General features: G+C 35.0%; 2 protein-coding genes across 2 annotated transcripts in view; one reads left to right on the plus strand and one right to left on the minus strand.

Moving 5' to 3' along the window:
* The first annotated feature begins 342 nt into the window (after positions 1–342).
* The window catches only part of LOC123309516 (transcription factor SPT20 homolog), a 29,300-nt gene continuing 9,799 nt past the window's right edge, over positions 343–19,843 (plus strand). The window contains exons 1-9 of the mRNA XM_044892672.1: positions 343–650; positions 849–975; positions 1,226–1,390; positions 1,823–2,191; positions 8,192–8,627; positions 12,072–12,451; positions 14,881–15,060; positions 16,612–16,738; positions 16,800–17,221. Of these exons, the coding sequence (XP_044748607.1) occupies positions 940–975; positions 1,226–1,390; positions 1,823–2,191; positions 8,192–8,627; positions 12,072–12,451; positions 14,881–15,060; positions 16,612–16,738; positions 16,800–17,221 (2,115 nt within the window). The 5' untranslated portion in view covers positions 343–650; positions 849–939. The remainder of the gene's footprint in view (positions 651–848; positions 976–1,225; positions 1,391–1,822; positions 2,192–8,191; positions 8,628–12,071; positions 12,452–14,880; positions 15,061–16,611; positions 16,739–16,799; positions 17,222–19,843) is intronic.
* LOC123309524 lies at positions 18,187–18,915 on the minus strand. Its single transcript, XM_044892683.1, has 2 exons — positions 18,698–18,915; positions 18,187–18,587 (listed from the first exon to the last, which is right to left on the minus strand). The coding sequence occupies exons 1-2, from the start codon at positions 18,906–18,908 to the stop codon at positions 18,445–18,447; spliced, it is 354 nt and encodes a 117-aa protein (XP_044748618.1). The 5' UTR covers positions 18,909–18,915; the 3' UTR covers positions 18,187–18,444.

Here is a 19,843-nt window from a genome sequence, read left to right on the forward strand (position 1 = left end):
ATCTAGAATTCTACAGTCTATTCTAAACGTATTTGTATTCTTCAGAAATGTGAATAATTCAATAATTAGCTCATGATTCTCATAAAGGTAGCTGGCTGGTTGTCTCTGGTAGCTGGTATCCCACCCAGCCTGAACCAAACCCTAGATTTGGGTAAGTAAGTGGAAACATGCAGCATGCAAAAAAATGAGTTAAAAATTAATTCCTTTTCCTGAAAAAAAAACCATTTATTCCATTGGCAATGAACAACGAGGCAGAAACATTGTCTCTGCAATGAAGTTTTTTATTTACGCAAATTCAAATTTTTGCGCGAATACTTTGCAGCATTTTCTTTGGTTTTCCTACCGATAGAGGTCCACAATGGGCTCCCAGTATGTTTGTAAACTGGGATTTTTACAAATTTTGTCGTGAATCGAAATTGGAAGATTAATATTATTAAGCCCTTCGTTTAATTTTATTTCATGGACATTTTTCTATCCGATTATCTGATATTTTTCCCATTTGTACCGGTTTGTATATATATTTTTTAATGACAAAAGGGGTTAGGTTTCGTACCCTTGCGGCCTTATTTATAATCGTAAGATCTAATGCACTCATTAATATCCTTAAAATGTGAAACATGAATGAATTGATAATATATTAGTTACTTTAGGTAAGTAATTTTATGAGTGAAATTCAGTTTATCTTGACCTACAAATAATATTCCCACAATACTGTGTACAGCTCACTTGTCAAAATATCATTTTGAAACCAAAAAATGTATCAATCACCTGTGACTAAGATTTTGATAAAATTGTGATGAGAATATATTTTTGTATATGCACTATTCCATTTAATGTATTTTTTTCAGGTCTTTAAAATTATACAAGCACAAGCAAGGAATTACTGGAGATATATGACATGAAACTCTCAAGTAATTGTTTCAAATAATTTTTATAACGATGCAAAATACGGAGGCATCATGTGAGGAGAATGAGGTAAGATTTGAATTGAAACCCTTAAAAAATTAAAGGCACCAAATTCAACTTTTGTATGTTGATTTATCCAGTATTTTAGTTTCAGTTATTTATGTTTTCTTGTTATATTATGTATTCATAATGACAATTGTGATACCTGAAAAGTTGTGTTATTCAAATCAGTGAGACTCACTTTTCATTATGCTACATTTTATATTCATTATAACCAGCGAGTATTGTTTTGAGGTTTAATTCAATTTCTTTGTTGCAGCGAGTAATAAAAAAATTCAAAACAAGTCGTTCCTCATTGCCTTCTCTTGTATCATATGAAACTTTGAATGAACCAGAAACATCACAATCGGAATTTTGTTTATTTTCGAAACTTCTAGAAATTCACCACGAAGAATGTAGTAGAAGTACTGAAGAATCAAAAAATGTAAGTAGAACTATTTTAAAATTTTACTTCGCTTTTTCATTATACTTCACAGTATGCTTAAGTGGATTTATTAATGATTGTTTTAAAAATGTATTTAGGACTGGTGCTAGTTCATTTACCTTTGTTTTGAAAATTGTTGCAAAATTCTCTGTTGATCACGGAGAAATGTGCTTTTTCAAGCCTAATTTTCAATATTTTCATACTTTCTCAATCTCTCTGTTAGCAAGTAGAAATTATCAGAAATCTTATTTAGAGTAAAATCTGATCGACTAGTTGTATAGTCTTAAACGTCAGGATTAATATACACATTGCATTATCATCTAATCAGCCTGTTAAGAATACTCTTTTTTTATGGGTGATATATTTTACATATATTTAAAATTTGATGTTGCAATTAATTATTATTATTATTAATTTTGATCTGTTTTTCAGGGTTTGAAGTACAACTCTTTTCTGTTAGAAAAACTTGTAATTAAGGAAAGACTGAATACCCTAATCCTAAATCTATATCCCGGAAACAAAGGCTTTTCTATGGCTTTTCGAACCATCCCACGTTCTGAACTGGGCTCTGATGACACTGCCAATATTATAGAGACAACGCAGTGGCCCTATGAAGACGATGACATACTCAGGCATATAGATAATGAAGAGCTTCCGCCAACTTTAGTAGATGTATTTGAATTGCACTATAGCCACCTATTCTACAGTGGGTGCATTATTGCGGAAATCAGGGACTATAGACAGGCCTACCCCCATTCTAATTGTGATATCCATCATGTGTTGCTTCGTCCCACCCTGAAGGTAGGCACTAGAATCATAATGAATCCTGTCTCAATATTGACATTCAAAGATTCCTTAAGATCTGATTTTTATAGCTGGCTTTGAATTTGATATTCGGGTGTTATGTATAGAACATCCCATTAGGTATACAACTACCAAGGTTTTGTTTACACAGATTTACATATTCTCTTTCTTGAATTGTAAATAATACCTGCATGTGGCTTCAAAACAGCTTTTGCTTCTTTGGAGGTCTTGACTTCTTAATTAGCCTAAGATCCATCAAAGCTTGTAGGAGGCGTTTGTTATGCTCCCCCTTTCATATAGAGAAAAAAATTTCGTTCAGGTATTAACACAAAATCTGTTTCAAAGGATGCAGATTCATGATCTGTAAAAAAATTTCTGTCTCTGTGTGTGGACATGCTGAAAGTCGTAGTTTTTCGAGCTGAATTATGGCAGGATTATGCGAATTCACAGTGTTGAGAAGTTTATTGATCTTTGTGGAAATTGAACAAGTAATTTGTGAGTTATGAAAAAAAATTTGTGAGTCCGCTACAGTTCGTAATTCTGAATGTATCGGTGTGAAATTTTGCATGTAAGTGCTCATCTGAAGCGGGTGAAGGCTATTGATTTTCGTGCAAACAGTTTCGAGTTTTTAGAAGTTTGCTGGAATTTTGGGTTCCTTTTTAAATTTTGAACGGTACATTTGGGAATGAATTTCATGTTATGAAGAAGGAAATTTATTATCAATCAGTTCATTTTTTCTTTGAATGAATGAATTCAAGATCTGTTTAATTGAAATTATCATTTTTAATCCGCTGTAATCATTTAAAACAAAGAAAGAGCTTCATTCTGCTTTCGATATTGTTTTTCTGTCCTCATAAACGCCCAATTTAGCATAAAACAATGCTAATAACAATACAAGGTAAAACCACCACTGAAGATAATGGGGAATTTTCCTCAATTTGGGTTATCACAGCATATACAACTGTCAAACTGAATAATTATGAGTTTCATTCATGATTTTTTCAAATGCACCGCGGAAATCAAAATTATTCTTCAAATATGAGGTTTTAAAATTTAAATCGCTTCGTTTCTAGTTTACGATTTGGCAACAGCGCCTTCTAGAAAATAAAAAGAACAATGGCTTGTTTATAAAATAACAGCTGTTGATTTACAGCCATCATAAGGCGCGTACTCACTGGCGAGCCTCAACAGCAACTGGCCATAAAAATCCCATAAAATTTTACGACCTTCCTCGTTCGTCGCAGACTTCATAGACAGCCATCCTTGTCTATGTCATCAAGATAGTGTATTTGTTTTCCTTTATTATCAACGCATATTTCAGTCGATGTTGCCAACTTGTGCAATAGAAACGAAACGCTTTAAATTTTGAATATTTTTTATTTTTCATTTTTAAGTACTTGAAATAATTTTTTTGGGAAACGCTTGAAATAGTTATTTCAAAATGTGACGTTTCAAAGATATTTCATTTTCAATACATCGTTTTCGTCAGAAGGAGTATTCCCTATTTTTCCGAAGATATAATTCTAGGACTGCTTTTGGGGTCATCCATATTCCTTTCGTCCACCAGAGACCCCAGGAAAAGGGCTAGCTTCCCTTCACCTGCATAGAGCTTCGTCGTTTATTAGTTTTGCTTGGATTTTTCATTGCCATTTGTTTTGGTGTTTTTTCACACCTTTCCTGCTCGCATCGTTCTAATTCTCGCAGGTTTTATACCCGTGATATGGCGATACGGATTTCAGGTACGTATCTATTCGCGATTTTTTTTTATAGCGCACAACTCATCGAAGTTCCGAACTTGTCCTTTCTTTTGCTAATTTATCCGTGTTCCGTTACATATCTTTTTTTTTTCAAATTTAAACCGTTAACCGTTAACCCTGTATATCAAAATTCTTTGAATTTGTGTGTATTTGTAAATCTGCCAGTTCAATTTCGAGAAACGAGGAAATTTGGCTGCAAAATGAACAATAATTTTCTTCGATGAGAGAAAACAAATCTCCCACAATGTCGCGATTAACGGATGAACACTTGAAGGCAGTTTATACCCAAAATAGTCAAAATGATAAAGGACAAAATATGTCAAATGTCTGGTAAAAAAATTTAATGTTTGTACTTTTCGTAATTCAATAAATATACCTGTTTTATTAATTTTCTTTTTTTTTTCAAGATTATGTTGTGTGCTTTTTTGTAATTTAAGAAATGTATTTTTTTTGGATTTTCAGTAATTCGTTTTATTGAGATAAGTCTTTGCGGACCACTTAATCTACCGTCTTTATGGTTTTGGCCCACCTGTGACATTGAGTTTGACATGACTGGTTTACATCGAGGAACTGAGAATATATTCAGTTTTCATGAAAAATATATCTTAATCTCTTGAATATATCTTCATCTATCTTGCGATAATGGGTGATGGGGGGTTTATCTTTATTTTTCATTTTGTGTATCGGCATCAACTACAAAGGTCATTAGCCGTTTAATAATTTCAACAAAAGCGAATATCAAGATGTATTGAAATATCATCGATAATTGTGTACAATAGTGACATAAATAGCTCATAAATAGCTCGCAAACAAATACAAATATATAAAACAAACATATACAAACAACCTGGACAAGCAATAGAGCAAGCATTGCATTGGGTATGTAAGTATCTCACTCAGGTAGTTGTAGATAAAATACAGTAAAAACCATCTGATTAATCTAAAAGGTAAGTTAAATTTTCGTTATCTTCCAATACTATATTCTTGTGAAGGTGTCATTTTTCACTATTTTCCGACGACATTCTTTGTGGGGTAACTTTTTCGATATTTCGATGAGTACTGATAATGTCATGCGGATTGCCGATCAGTGGACATATATGAGTTCCCATACAAAACATTCTGAAATACTTTTGATATGATCCGTTCGTTGCGCACGTTGTAGAACTATGTACGCTTACCTTTGAAGGTAAGCATCGTCAGTTCTGCATTGTACGCAACGCACGGATTGCATAAAAGTGATACATTTCTGGTTGCGCGTCAACTGCAACCCTATCATCGGATTGACGACACAACTGTCATCAGTCGCTTGTCGACGTTACTGTATTTCGGATTTTCATATTGAGCGAACAAGAAGGAACTGTTTGAGGCTTAGGCCAGGCGCAAATAGAAACGTAGGTTAGTGAGGTGACGCAGCGTGAGTTTTTGTAAAACATAGAAAAGACCGAGACCTTCAGATAGTACGTGCAGCGCAGGAAAAAACTGCGTCACCTCACCAACCTGCGTTTCTATTTGCGCCTGGCCTCACTGGAGTGTGTCCACAAGATCGGCAATCTTTTTTTGTTTACAAGTGACCGATGCGTCCGGCAGTACGATACGTATCAGTATCGAAAATTTAATCCGAACATAGGGAACGCTTTGAGAAAGAAGAGGACTGTAAAAATGCAATGGTCCAGTGTGAGAATAATTTTATTACAGATGATGAATTATTCAATATTCAACTGGACCATTCCATATTCGATTTGCCCCATTTTTTTTTAATTGAGCTGCGCCTATCTCTTCGGCTACGAGCTACTAGTCTTCCCGTTGTGTTACCGGCCACGAATTTGATGAAAAAAGCGTAGAAGGAACTGATTCAGATAGCGATTCATATGAACATTCGATAATCACATTTAATAAAATTAATCTCACACTGGGCGATTGCATTTCTACATTCCCTTTCTTTTTAGTGGGCAATCCCTATTTTCGGAGTAAAATTTTTGAAATCTCTATGGTCCATATAAAAAGCATTCTGAAATTCTTTTGGTGTGATTCGTGCGTTGCGTAATATGCGGATCTATGGACGCTTACCTAACACGAAACATTTGGATTTTGGAATACAACGTTTGAAATCTTTCAAACCTCTTTCCATAAAATATAAAATTTTAACATTTCCTTGTATACAATCTTTAAATGGCATTTTATACATAAGAAATGTTCAGCAAGCATGAATAAAAACTCCAGTCATCATACTTATGTAATCAAATTTATTGAACAATACAAAACATAGAACTAATAACTTTGAAATGTATCTTAAATGCTAGGGCTCTGCAAGTACAGGATTCAAAATTCAAATCATTCAAAAGACGTCTGAAGAATCTAGTGCTTTCCCTAAGTCATGATTATGATGAATATATGGTTGATTCCATTACCACTCCAAACTGCTCCCTTTAAATTAATTATTATTATCATTTTAATGTAATATATATTTGTAGTTATTTGTGCTTTTGTCTTTATGTACTATTATATTTTGGAACAGATATTCTTCTTTTGAATCTATAAATTTCCTACATTACTTGTCATATACACATCAAGGATTGTGTCTCTTGGAACTGTTGGATATCGATTGAAATTTATTCTGGAAGGATTCTGCATTTCCTGAAACTTTTTAGGATTTTCACTCCCAATCTTTGAAACAAAATCAATTAAAAAATGAAATAAACATAAAATTATAATTTCAACGTTCTCTATTTTCAGTTCATTGTCAGGCAACAATTTTTCCTAGTTGATTTGCTCCTGACAAATTAGTGCAAGAATTTACGCAGGAGCAAATAGTTTATTTGATTTTTTAATTGATTTTGCTTCAGAGATTGGGAGTGAAAACATTAAAAAGTTTCAGGAAACTGTAACTGTTGTTTATTTGTTTGAAAAATTACTTGACTTGTAGGTTTTTTGTTGCGGCAAACTGAACAATCAGACTCTGCTGTTTCGAAGAGATTCTTCTCGACAGTTTGCAGCAGACGTCGAATGATAAAACTTTTCGAGAATGATTCAACCGTAGTAGTAATACGGAACTAATTCTATGCGTTACTTTTTGCTCATCCTGTATATACTTGTTTTCACCCTGTATATGCTCAGAAACTGAGCGAATTTTTCAGTGATAGTGATCACGGAAGCAAATTTTTCAGAGGAAATCAATGTATAAGAAAGATAAAATATAGGATGCACCATTTGAAAAATAAGCCTAATTTCAACGTTTCAATATGTCGTCAATGAACTGTTTCATTTTGAACACCCATTAGAGTTCTAAATAATTGTGAGAAAAGAAATTCGTTATCTCTGTTGTTCTTGTCAAACTCTTATTTCTCTAAATTTATTTATTTCGTTAGTTGTTTCGTTAGTTATCAAGTTTTTCGAAGAATTTACGAAAAATAGAAATATTTCAAGAACGGTGACTGTAAGACAAAATGAATGTGCAACCATGCAATCTGCAGATAAGATGAAATCCATATGAAAAAATTTGTAGGACAGCCTATACATTGTGTTTATTTCAACACAATGTAGTGCTCCCTAATAACTGAGGAAGGTTTTTGTTTCAAGTCTCAACCTTAAAAGAAAATGAAATTATGACAAATTCTCTTGTAGCCTCCCACGATCACTCGTTTTTGTGTTGTCATAGCTTTCAATATTCCATATCATTTCAAAAATTTATAACTGATAATAAAGAAGGATCACGCCTAAACGGGGAGGCAATGAACACAATAATAAGGATAAATTCAGATGCATACAACCCGCTGATATGAATATCAACAAGTGTTACGATCTGAATTGAACTAGCCAATTTGCCATCGTCGGAACAACTGAATGAGGGACGTTCCTGCAAAGAAAAGGAGATGCTGACCAAGGTTTCGTTCTCATTTGACCTCATAAGCCCAACATAGCTTTTTTCCCCGATGGGAATTCCGAACGTTTTCCATCGGGGAATAAAGCTATGTTGCTCTGATGAGGTCAAATGAGACTGAAACCATGGTCGGCATCTGCTTTTCTTCGATGGGGCGTACTTCATTTGGGGCCTTGACGATGGCAAATTGGCTAGTTCAATTCAGATCGTAACACTTGTTGATATTAATATCAGCGGGTGGTAGGCATCTGAATTTATCCTTATTATTTATAACTGATTATTATGAAATCTCTTGCAAAACCGTAAATGTTGTACCGCCCTCTTTATGGATATTGAAGTTCTAAGTTGAATATTTTTTTGCAGAGTATTATGTCTGACATCAACAACATAGTTGAAAATAACAACTCAACATCGGAAGAGAAGGATGAGTGGAGTGTGGAGGAGAGACACATGCTGGAAAGTCAGATTTTGCTTGCTGATAATCCGCACATATGTTTAGATCCTGACAATACCATTAGCTTATCGCAATTAAGGCTGAATCAAAGTAGGAATATGTGGAATATGCATAAATTCCACAGGATGGCTAGGAAATTTTCCCAGGTTACGGTCAATAGGAAAAGGAAATTAGATCAATTCACTCATAAGGCAGGATTAGAATTATACGATTATATAAATAGGGTTAGAACGAAATCGAAATCTCCAAACTCGGGCTCCAAGTTGAGAAAATCGGAAATCAAGGAGGTCAAACCCATACCTGTACCTAATTTGGATTCACCGTCTATTGGCCCGCCTTCTCAAGGTAAGAGTGACTGGATTTTGGATTTATTACTAGATTTAATAAAATCTAATCCCGGGTTTCATAAAGCTTGATCGGGGAATCAACGCTTGCTTGACTAATAGACGTCAATTTGTTTTCAGTCGATAATTCAGAATATCATTCTCGCATCAAATTATGATGTTCATACGTCCATTCAATTATCCCCAATTGCTACTTTTTCAATATATTCAGAAATGAAAAGGTTTCAGTGGTTTGGTTTTAGAAATCGAGTCAATGTCGAATCGTTGATCGGACAATCAAATTCTTATGAAACCCGCTTTAAATCTATTGAAAATTATCCACGGAGTTTTTCATATCGCTTAGATTTCTTGATGTATATTAGCTACTTGGAAGACATTGAATATAAGCATTTGCTTCATATTTTATTTTGTTAGGGTCCGTTCTCCTTAGAGTCGACAGTGTTTCAGAAATCTGTTTGTAAAAAAGCAACAAGCAGCCGTATCACAAGTAGGAAATTGCTACGTAAATGACTGTTACACAGACACGCTTCTTCGACAGAAATAGCGTAAATTACTTCACCTACCGAATATCCGGCCGAGCTACTCGATGGGCGAGAAGCTGATTACATTGCAGCCGGTGAAGGCGATACAGTAGTCAAGTATATTCTGCAAACTTAATATTCGCGACGTAATAAGAGAAACGAAAAAAGTTTTCAAACGCTACTGTAGTTCCCTCATTGCGTTATTGGACGAAATTTAACAGGATATTATTATGTCTTTAGCATTAGGCTTTCACAGTCCTCTCCCGAGTAACATTCACTTATCCCATTTCTGAGATATCAAAAGGCTCTTTTGAACCCTTTTCCAGTTTTCGGTCTCATGGTGGTGGTGGGGTCCGGGGTGCTTCTCGAATCCCCGATGTTGATCGGGTCCTGTCTCCTTCTCGGCTTCTTGGTTTCGGTTGGATTTCTGATCTCCTCGCACTTCCTTTTTTTTTTTTCATCTTTTTCTCGTCTTAGCAGTACCGAATTCTGCCTGCATGACTAGATGGTAGATATTTTCGTCTAATTGAAGTATCCTCAAATTCTCTAGTACCGTAGATTCGGGTGACTTGGGACGATTGTTGAATTCAACTTGTCATATTTTCAAAACGGTGACCTATTTTTATCTGAAAAAGAGGTTCGAATATGCTTAATGACTCAGACTATTGATTAGGAGATATACTATTAAATTTTGAAAAAATGAAATATACTTGTCCCAAGTCACCCACCGATTTGGAGGCTTGTCACACAAGTTAAAATCTATTGATTTCTCTACTCTCAAATGAAATAGGTGACTTGGGACGGTGTATAGTTTTGAAAAATTAGAATTTGTGATTATATAGTTGAAATTTGGTAAGGATATTAAATGATAAACCCCTATTACAGCGAAAGTAAATATATTGCAACTCAAATGTAAAAAAACTAAACAGAACTTTGACTTCTTTCATTCTTTGGTGATTTCTTTGTGGAAGTAACGTAAATAATAATATCCTGCGAAAAATCGGCATATTTCCTTCAGACAATGCGCCGCTTGTATCTATTGCAATTGTCCCAAATCGCCCCATGAAACAACAAAATAAATGAATGAGATCCGTGTTGCCGTTTGATTTGCAAGCAACCTTGTTTCATGACATATCTAGGGCCTGTTTCGATATTGCTGGTTTTACTGGCCCGCAATCGAATAACAATAGAACTCGAACGACTGGGCCAATAGGCATCGTCTCTGAAATACTGACAGTACTGTTCAGAAATATCGGAACAGACGTTTAATATCCCACGTATCCAGAAGAAAAAATGTTACATGCACAAAATGAAACACATGTACAGGGTGGGCAAAATTCGTTGTCTACTGAGGGGATCTCGACTATAGCAGCTAGAAGAAATCGGACGGCACATTCTCGAGCTCTTTTTTTTTTGACTAATCCAAAACTGAAAACAGATCCAGCCTAACGTTTATAGATTTTGAGTTATGAACGAAAATTGAGATATTGTCATTTTTAATGAAGCTGAATAACTCGCTTATTTGAACTCGTATTAGAAATCTGTTGTTACATTTTTTACGTTTTACTTTTTTATGAGGGATTCGAATATGATATCAATAAATTTTTTGATCCAGTCATTTTCGAGATACGACAGGGATTTCTGATTTTTCAAATGTAAACTATAATTGAAAGTTCTTTCAACGGTTGCTATGGTAACCCAGCCTACTTATAATTCAACAGAGAATCGAAAAGCAGGAAAAAGTATTGAATTTTTTTTCTCGTGTAACATTCATGTGAATAGCAACATATGATACATTTTTGAAATCAGCAAAAAAATTGCAGCAAGATGAAAGAACTTTCAACTATAGTTCACATTTGAAAAATCAGAAATCCCTGTCGTATCTCGAAAATGACTGGATCGAAAAATTTCTTAATATCATACTCGAATTCCTCATAAAAAAGTGCCTGTAGAATGTAACAACGGATTTCGAATACGAGTTCAAATAAGCAAGTTATTCAGCTTCATTGAAAATGACAATTTCTCAATTTTCGTTCATAACTCAAAATCAATGACCGTTAGGCTGAATCTGTTTTTAGTTTTGGAATAGTAAGGAAAAAAGAGCTCTAGAATGTGTCATGCGTTTTCTTCTAGCTGCTATAGTTCTCGAGATCCCTTCAGTAGACAACGAATTTTGCCTACCCTGAAGACCCCTAGAAATTATGAGGGCCATAAAAAAACGCGCTTGTACTCTCCTGAATTCGTTAATTTTTCCTGTCAAGTCGAACGCTCTGGTGACGGCAAACTCAGCAGGAATTAATTATTAAACTAACCGAAAAGACGCTACACAATCCTTTCATTCATAAATGGTAAGAAACAAAGAAATCTGCAAGGGAGGTAATTGTCCCAAGTTACAGGACTGTCCCAAGTCACCCGAATCTACCGGTAGTTTCTTCGATATCAGGCCTGTAAATGAAATGACAATAGGAATTGTCTTGATATCTTTCAACTCCCATTGCCTTTTCGAGGAGGTTCTGTATACAATTTTACTGCGTGAGAGTACATTCCGGAAGGAGGAGATTTATTCTACGAAAAGTACTACACCTAATATTCAGAGGAATAATTATACAAAACCAGACTAGCAAAAGCTTTTAAAATGATTAAAATGGGTAAATTTTAAAACACAGTTTTTCCTATAGTTTCATCTCATTTTGTGTAGATACATTCATTCGAGATTATATGTTATCTATTAACGATGAGATTATTACCACTCTACTATCACAATAGCTTCTTCGGATAGATGCCGGTATGAACCAATCTGAAGATGCTACTGTAATAACGAAACATTCTATTCTAGTGAAAATTATGTAATTCAGTCTCTAGTTTAGTTATGAATTAAGTGTAGGCCACATTAATTCATCATTGATGATAACTTGAATTTGCAGGAGTTGTTATAAACGAGTTCAAGGCCTATCAACCTCCCGTGGAATCCAATGATTATCTACCTCAGATAGTTGAAGAGTATGTATTGGAAACGAAACTACCCCCTAAGGATAAGAACAAACAGCGTGTATACCATATCAAACTGTCGATACTGCAGAGACCTTCAAATTCGGAATATCTAGGAGAATTATACCTTGATAGAGACCATAAGGAGAATGAGAGGAATGGAGTGGCCTGTCGATTCACGTTAGGCACACGTATGCATGTCAACAAGTATCTGCAGCAATTTTCGGAAACATTTACCAAGAGTGGTAGACAGAGTGTTGTCATGCGACGCGGCGGTCGTAACACAAACTTCAAGATTTCTCTAGGTCAATTACAAGTAAGTGATCAATTTCAACTCTAAAATTTACTTTCTATAGTTTAGTATTGCTCAAATAGCAGAAACATCAGCCTTTATCTGTCCATATGGCGTGTCCGGAGTGGGATTGCTTATTGGTGTGCTCCGTCGTTGGAAGTTATTGGGCGTTTTAATCGCTCCATTTAGGCCTTGTCAAATAGGTATTGTGGCGAAATAGTGGTGCATTCTACTAAAGATGCGTAGTTGAACATTTCCTAGTAACCAGCGTGCATTAAAATTTAAATCATTAGGTGATTTCGTTTTGCTGTGTTATGCATCTGTTTCATGGTATACAAGGATATATTGAAAAATTCTTTGCCTACTATAGAACGAAACAAAATTTCAATATCAAAATATTTTTTTACTCAACATATTCTCTTCTCAATTGGATACATTTATTACGGAGAATCTCTAGACCTTTCAAAAAAAATGTTTCTTCTTGCTCTGCAAACCAGACCTCCACAGCTTTTATTACCTCCTCGTTGGAAGAAAATTTACGACCTTTTAAACTCCGATGATAGTTGGATGCAGCCAAAACTGGTGAATAAGGGGGGTGTTCTAGTAATTCAAACCCTCAATTACGAATTTTTTGCATGGCAACATGAGATTTGTGTGCATGGGCGTTGTCCTGCAAAAACAAAACACCTATGGATAGATTTCCTCGTATTTTCTCTTTAATTTTATCCCGTAGAGTGGTCAGTAATCTCCGGTTATTGTTCTACCCTTATCCAAAAAATCAATCATGATTACTCCTTGGCAATCCCAAAAAACTGAAGCAAGAACTTTTCCAGCAGATTTTTGGACCGAAACTTCTTAGGTCTTGTAGAACCAGAGTCGCCATTCCATGGATTGTTTCTTTGTTTCTGGATCGTAGAAGTGTACCCAATTCTCATCCATAGTAACAATTCGGTTTAAGAAGTCTATATTGTTTTCAAATTGAGCACAGATCGAACGCGGTGCTTCTACCCTTGCACGCTTTTGATCAACATTCAAACATTTGGGAATCCATTTTGCAGCAATTTTTCTCATGTCCAAATTGACGTGAACCATATGATGAACGCGTTCGTATGAACGTTTTAGCCCAATTCGACGGTCTGATAAAATCATGTCATGAACTGCATCGATATTTTCGGGGACTGACACAGAAACTGGCCTTCCCGATCGGTCATCATCTTCAATGGAAAATTTACCTCTTTTGAAGCTTGCAGTTTTTCAATTTTTCACGGTCGCATACGAAGGACATAGATCACCTAGGGTATTAAGCATATCTTCGTAAATCTGCTTACCTCTTAACCCTTTTAAATACAGTTACTTGATGATGGCTCGATACTCCAATTTTGATTTTCACAATTTCGATGGACATCTGTTTTCTCTTAATTTATTTCGTAACTCTGGTTTACTTTTTTGACCTCAAACTTAACACTGACACTTATAATGAGGTATTGTTCGTTGCTTTGGTAACGCAATATTTTTTTATGCATGGAACTGGTCTAACTATACATCCTCGTATTCGTATGTACCAACTAAAAGGATTGCACCGAATTTACGCAAGAAGTTAGATGATCGGTTGTTGTGCTGATTTTACAAATTTTTTTTAAAATCTACTTTCTGTTTATATTTAGCGTCCGTAGATTGATGGTTAAAGCGTCGGCTCAGAATATCGCAACGGCAAGGTACTGAGTTCGATCCCGGCCTAGGGCAGAAATTCTCTAGTCGATACGGGTACGGGCCACCATTCACTGTTGGGTTAAAATTAACCGTGCTGTTCCTAAGGTGGCGTAAAGATACAAAAACAAAGCCTACATAGCCTGGTTCTCCGACTCGTACAAGCTCACAGAGCTTCTTGCGGTACCTTGAGAAAATCAGGATAAAATGTATAATAAATAAATAATAATAGGCTTGTTCGTAGAGTGGTTCACAACGGTTGTGAAATGTACAGAGCAAGCGCAAATGGATTTTCGCTACTTTAAAATGGAATTGCGCTTGCTCTGTACAGTTCACAACCGTTGCAAACCACTCTACGAACAAACCTAATAAATAAATTTATTCGAATACATCGTCACCCGATTTTTGTCAAAAAATCTCCAATCGAGAACTGTTGACTTTGTACCTTAGGTCCGTTTTTCTCGGAATGACTATCACGGCTGTCAATGAATTGACAGCTATTCTCGAAGTTTCAACACCGTTAGCAGAGGTTTATTATACGTGACTTTCTCTTACCTATCTCTTGCCTCCGATCTGAGGGTTGTCGGCCATTGCCACGCTCAAAAAAGTTCACAAAACCTATAGTGGACGGTCTATGTCAGTCACCTTGTACATCAAAAACTTTGAAAGTAATGAACCCTTGACCCTTGTATGAAATTAATAGTGTTTTTTTTTTCATTGAAAAGAACATTTCGTTTATATTTCAGCAGAATGCAGCTCAGTCAAGTGCCCAACAGAAACAACAACAGCAAAGTGTTGGTCAATCTCAACAGCAAAATCAACAGGTCGCAAATTTACCCAATCATATTATCAATGGAATCGTATCTGGTGGAGTGAATATCGTTCAAAATCAAGTTCATACTAGTACTTCTAGTACTCCCGTATTGGTAAGTTGCAGATCATTCAATTACAATATACATACAAAACATATTTTTGCTCTAATAGACAATAATTTCCTCCATGCCGTTAAATTTTTGCTATTATTTCGTCTAAATTTGTCAGAGATAAGTAAAATTCTTTTTCAGAGGTTTTTGGATAAGTCGAATTGTTTGCTGTAAATAGTATCTTCGCAAAGCTTTCAAACAAGTGTGCCTCATTTCCAGAAACAATTGGCGAATACCATTTTTTTACTAAAAATTCAATTAGCTGGCCAGTTCATGAATTACCTATTTTGGGCCAATTCCCCCAATTTCGCGAATATAAATAAAATAAATAACTACGGTCGCATTTCCACGACCAAATTTTAGGTAAAAATTCGACCATTGACAATGTTAAATTGTTGCCAACAGTGATCACTTACTAAAAGGTCATCCAGTCGATGTCCATTGTCCAAAGCGTCTGCTCCAAATCCAAGCTCTTTACAGGGACGCCTAGACACAGCTCCTACTTTAAGTTCTCAAAATGCGATGTTTAAAATACAAACTAAATCGTAAACGGAAATTAAAAAGCAAACTATAATGCGTTTCAAGCTGCAGAAAAATTTTTATACCACTATCCGAATCGGAATGCGTATACTGAATGGAGGAGTTCCCTACATGTTGGCCAACCTAGAAAAAGGTCTAAAAGGTCTACCAACAGGGAATGACTGCTTCCTAACGAAACCTACTTCATTCTTTCCGCAATGATCAAATATATTTATGAAATTCTACCGAGCTTTCTAGAGTTTACTGTTAAAGAGAAAAAATATTTTCATAACCTCGATTGCTGATTGGTTGAAATTTATGTTGGTATTACTACTTCTGTGACAATTGACATGTTTCGTTGGCAAATGTCAAGAAGGAAAAAGTATACTGTTAAGTTATGGGCAAAGTTTTGGTTATGTGCACAATCTTTGCTTGAACGCATTCTTGTTTTCTTGTATTTTGTAAAAATGACATTTGCCAATGAAATATGTCAATTGTCACAAGAAGTAGTAATACCAACATAAATTTCAACCAATCAGCAATCGAGGTTATGAAAATCTTTTTTTCTCTTTAACAGTAAACTCTAGAAAGCTCGGTAGAATTTCATAAATATATTTGATCATTGCGGAAAGAATGAAGTAGGTTTCGTTAGAAAGCAATCATTCCACGTTGGTAGACCTTTTAGACCTTTTTCTAGGTTGGCCAACATGTAGGGAACTCCTCCATTGAATGTTGAAAGAAAACTTCATATGTTTTCTTGTTTGATGTTCACGAAATTTTGAACGCTGAGCGAAGATTGGGACTGTTCTCCTAGGAAATGAAACTCTGACCAATGTGTCAGTCTGTGTAAAATTCACGACTGTGTATCAGTAAGAAATTTTTCATATTTATATGAGAGTTGGAAATTTTAACAACAACTGATAGTTGTAGTGAAATAGGTATGCCAAATATTTGGAGGAAAAGTTTTCTAAGTTAATGATAACATTGACACCTTTGATTGTCCCATCTTGCGAAGCTGTTTCATTATTTTTGCAGCAGAGTCACTTGCAGTCTAGTTCTACAGCGAGTAAACCATCAACACAGACCCTCACTAATCAACAGTTAGAAATCAACGCTCTCGCAATAAAACTGATGAATTTCGGTCAGGAGTTCCAAGCAGCGGGTAAATATCAAGCAAAAAATATAATATATTGTCCCCAATATTCTACTTGGACACTTTTCAGCTCATGCGAAGCAGCAGGAACAACAGCGTCAATTACAGCAGCATCAGCAGCAGCAACAACAACAGCAGAAAGCAACTACTAATGCTAACAACACAATAATAAACTTACTGAATAGTGGACCTGCAAGTAATATAAACAGTGAGGCTAACGCGGTTGTGGTCAATGCAATAAATAACTCTTCTTTACTATCTCAACAAATACAATCAAACACTCAACAGAAACTTTTGACGCCGCGAAAAATGACAGTTATGAACTTACCATCGAACGCCCGAGTGATAGGTCACGCTGGAAACTTGGTTATGAATAACAATCGTTTGGCGGAATTGAACAATTTGAATAGTGGACAACAAACTATAACACTTACATCTGTGAACAGTAACGAGAGCTTCAGTTATACTGCAGTTCCAGTTAAGCAACAAGTGGTGAGTATTTTCATCTCAAAACTATTATTTATAGCGTGAAACTTCCTCTCAAAAACAATTTGCTCCATCATGAATATTTTTCAATTTCATGTCATTCATTAACAGAACAAACTAGAGATACCAGCCTAAAAAATTTTTAGAATCAGTTCAAAAACTCGGCAATATAATTGGTCTAAATTATTCTCAACATTTGTTCAAAGTTGTCACATTCTTACCTTGCTTGAAAATGGTAGCCTTGTTTCAACTATTATTCAGTATGTATCGTGAATGAATTGATAGTTGGGGAGCCCAAGAGGGAAATTCGGGATTTACCCGAGCGTGTCATATTAATAAAAGGGTAGATACCTTGGACCCTGCAGAGCACAGATTACAGAGAATAGATGGGACACTGGCCTTCTACGAGATGAAATATTGTTTGGCGCTTTTCTATAGCGGATGCGATCCGTACTACAAGCAACCTAAGGAAACTGTATTATCAACAATACAGGAGTCTGTATTAGCGAGAAAAGGCGCGAAATTTCAAAACCGTTCGCACTACTGGGTCCGCGAAATATTTAGTTCAAGAAAGCTTGAACTATTTTAAAGGAAAGGATGCTGCTAAGGAAATAATATTAATAATCATAATAATAATGTTTATTTACATAATAATAATCATTACTTACATATTCGTGAATTTTCAATTAAACAAACATTGTTTTCCCACAAAGTGAAAATATTATGTACTTTCAACAAATTCAGAATAATATTTACAAGAAATATATAAAATAGTTATACATTGAACATTATCAGGTATATAAATAAAACAAACATATTGTTTTCCTACTAAGTGAAACCATCAATATGAATGAACAATTATGAACTTTCAAAGAATTTAAGTGAAATTACTCCATTAAAAATTCAGAATAATATTTAAAATATATGTACAGGTTTTTTCAAGTAGACAGACATCTACTCACGTACTTTCAACGAATTCAGAATAATAATTATAAGAAAAATATACAATCGGTATACATTGTACATTGCAGGTATATAAATAAACAAATATTGTTTTCCCACAAAGTGAAACCATCAATATAAATGAATAATAATTATTTTTTTATGTTTACCTTGACTGTCTGATTCCTCAATTGACATAAGATGAAATTATAAGTTGGTTCAGAGATATGCAAAGAAAGCGTTTGAAATCCACGAGATGAAATAATTTTTTTTGCATAAGCTAATTGTTACCTGAGACATTTATTTTGGTATTTAAGCTGACTCATCCTAGCATTGTACTCTTTCAACATTGAGTACATTATTTTTTCTTTCGCAGTTAGTTGTGAAATCCTAGTGTACTGCAACCTCGTCAAAATTGACTTTCTAACCCCTAAAACAAAAAATATTCTATGTAACAATTGATCATCTGAAAATTTGATGAGGAAAATTGATTTCCTTATTTTCAAAAATCAATGAAAAATGAAAAAAATTGTTACTAACCTTTTTGGATTTTTTTCTTATTCATCATCGAGTCAGATTGTGGTTCTTGTATGTCCAGCTTGGTAAAATGTGGATGACACACGTAATATCTATTGTAAATCTGTTCATCGGATAATTCTGGCCAATTTTGTGGATTAATAACTTCTAACCAAGTTTTAAAAATACTTGGATTGGCTTTGGGGAAACGATGTCTTTGGCTTACTCGGTCCATACATCCAGGTACATTGTTCATTTTTATCATTTTTAAAAGGTATAAATTAGCTTACAAATCACTAATACCTACAACGTCCACTAATAATACAACATTTTTTAACAGAAAAGAACGAACGTAACCTCTCAACTTCTGAACTGCTGCCATGCTTGAATCGCACCTAGCGGCTGAAAAATAAACTAACTGCGAATGTAGCGCCACCAAGCGGTTGCGATCCTCACTAAAAACATCAATTGTGGTGGGGGTTAAGAGGTGTCCCATCTATTCTCTGTAATATGTGCTGTAGAGTATCCCCACCAAAATTAGACCTGTATATAGGGGGAATTGTTTTGGACAGCCTGTCAAGATAGTTAAAGAAACGATCATTGTACATATTCGAGTGTGTCAGATTAAGATATAAGTGGTTAATTACATGTTGAAAATTTCCTTTAGTCTGGCAATTTAAACATGATGAAAATATGTGGGAGGGCGCCAAATTTACAAAAAAAACATTCTCGGGTGTTGTGGCTTCTTTTTATTTTGAAGCTAATGGTTCAAGAATAACGGAAAGAACATAATCTGCCAGTTTCAGCAAGCCGAAACAATGATAAAGTGGCCATAAAATCATCATTGTTTTTGAATTACCTCCTCTCATCTCCCTTTTCTACAAATTTCGTCCGAAGCAATTTTTTCTACGTTTGAACGTTTTTGAGATATATGGCGATGAATGTTCATTAGACTTGGTTTCTACAATCATTTTCAACTCTTCCGTACGGCCAACCCCACTACGCAAACTGTCAGATTGACATAAAATTATTACCAGAAATACGTAAAGCATATTTATACAGTATCTTTATCTGACACGCTCGAGTATGTGCACTTAACGATTTTTTACATCTTTGAAAACACCGCTGAAAGTTCATATATCATAGATTTTTTTTTCGTTTTACCATCTA

The sequence above is a fragment of the Coccinella septempunctata genome, chromosome 3 (assembly GCF_907165205.1).
Source record: "Coccinella septempunctata chromosome 3, icCocSept1.1, whole genome shotgun sequence".
Taxonomy (NCBI): Eukaryota; Metazoa; Arthropoda; class Insecta; order Coleoptera; family Coccinellidae; genus Coccinella; species Coccinella septempunctata.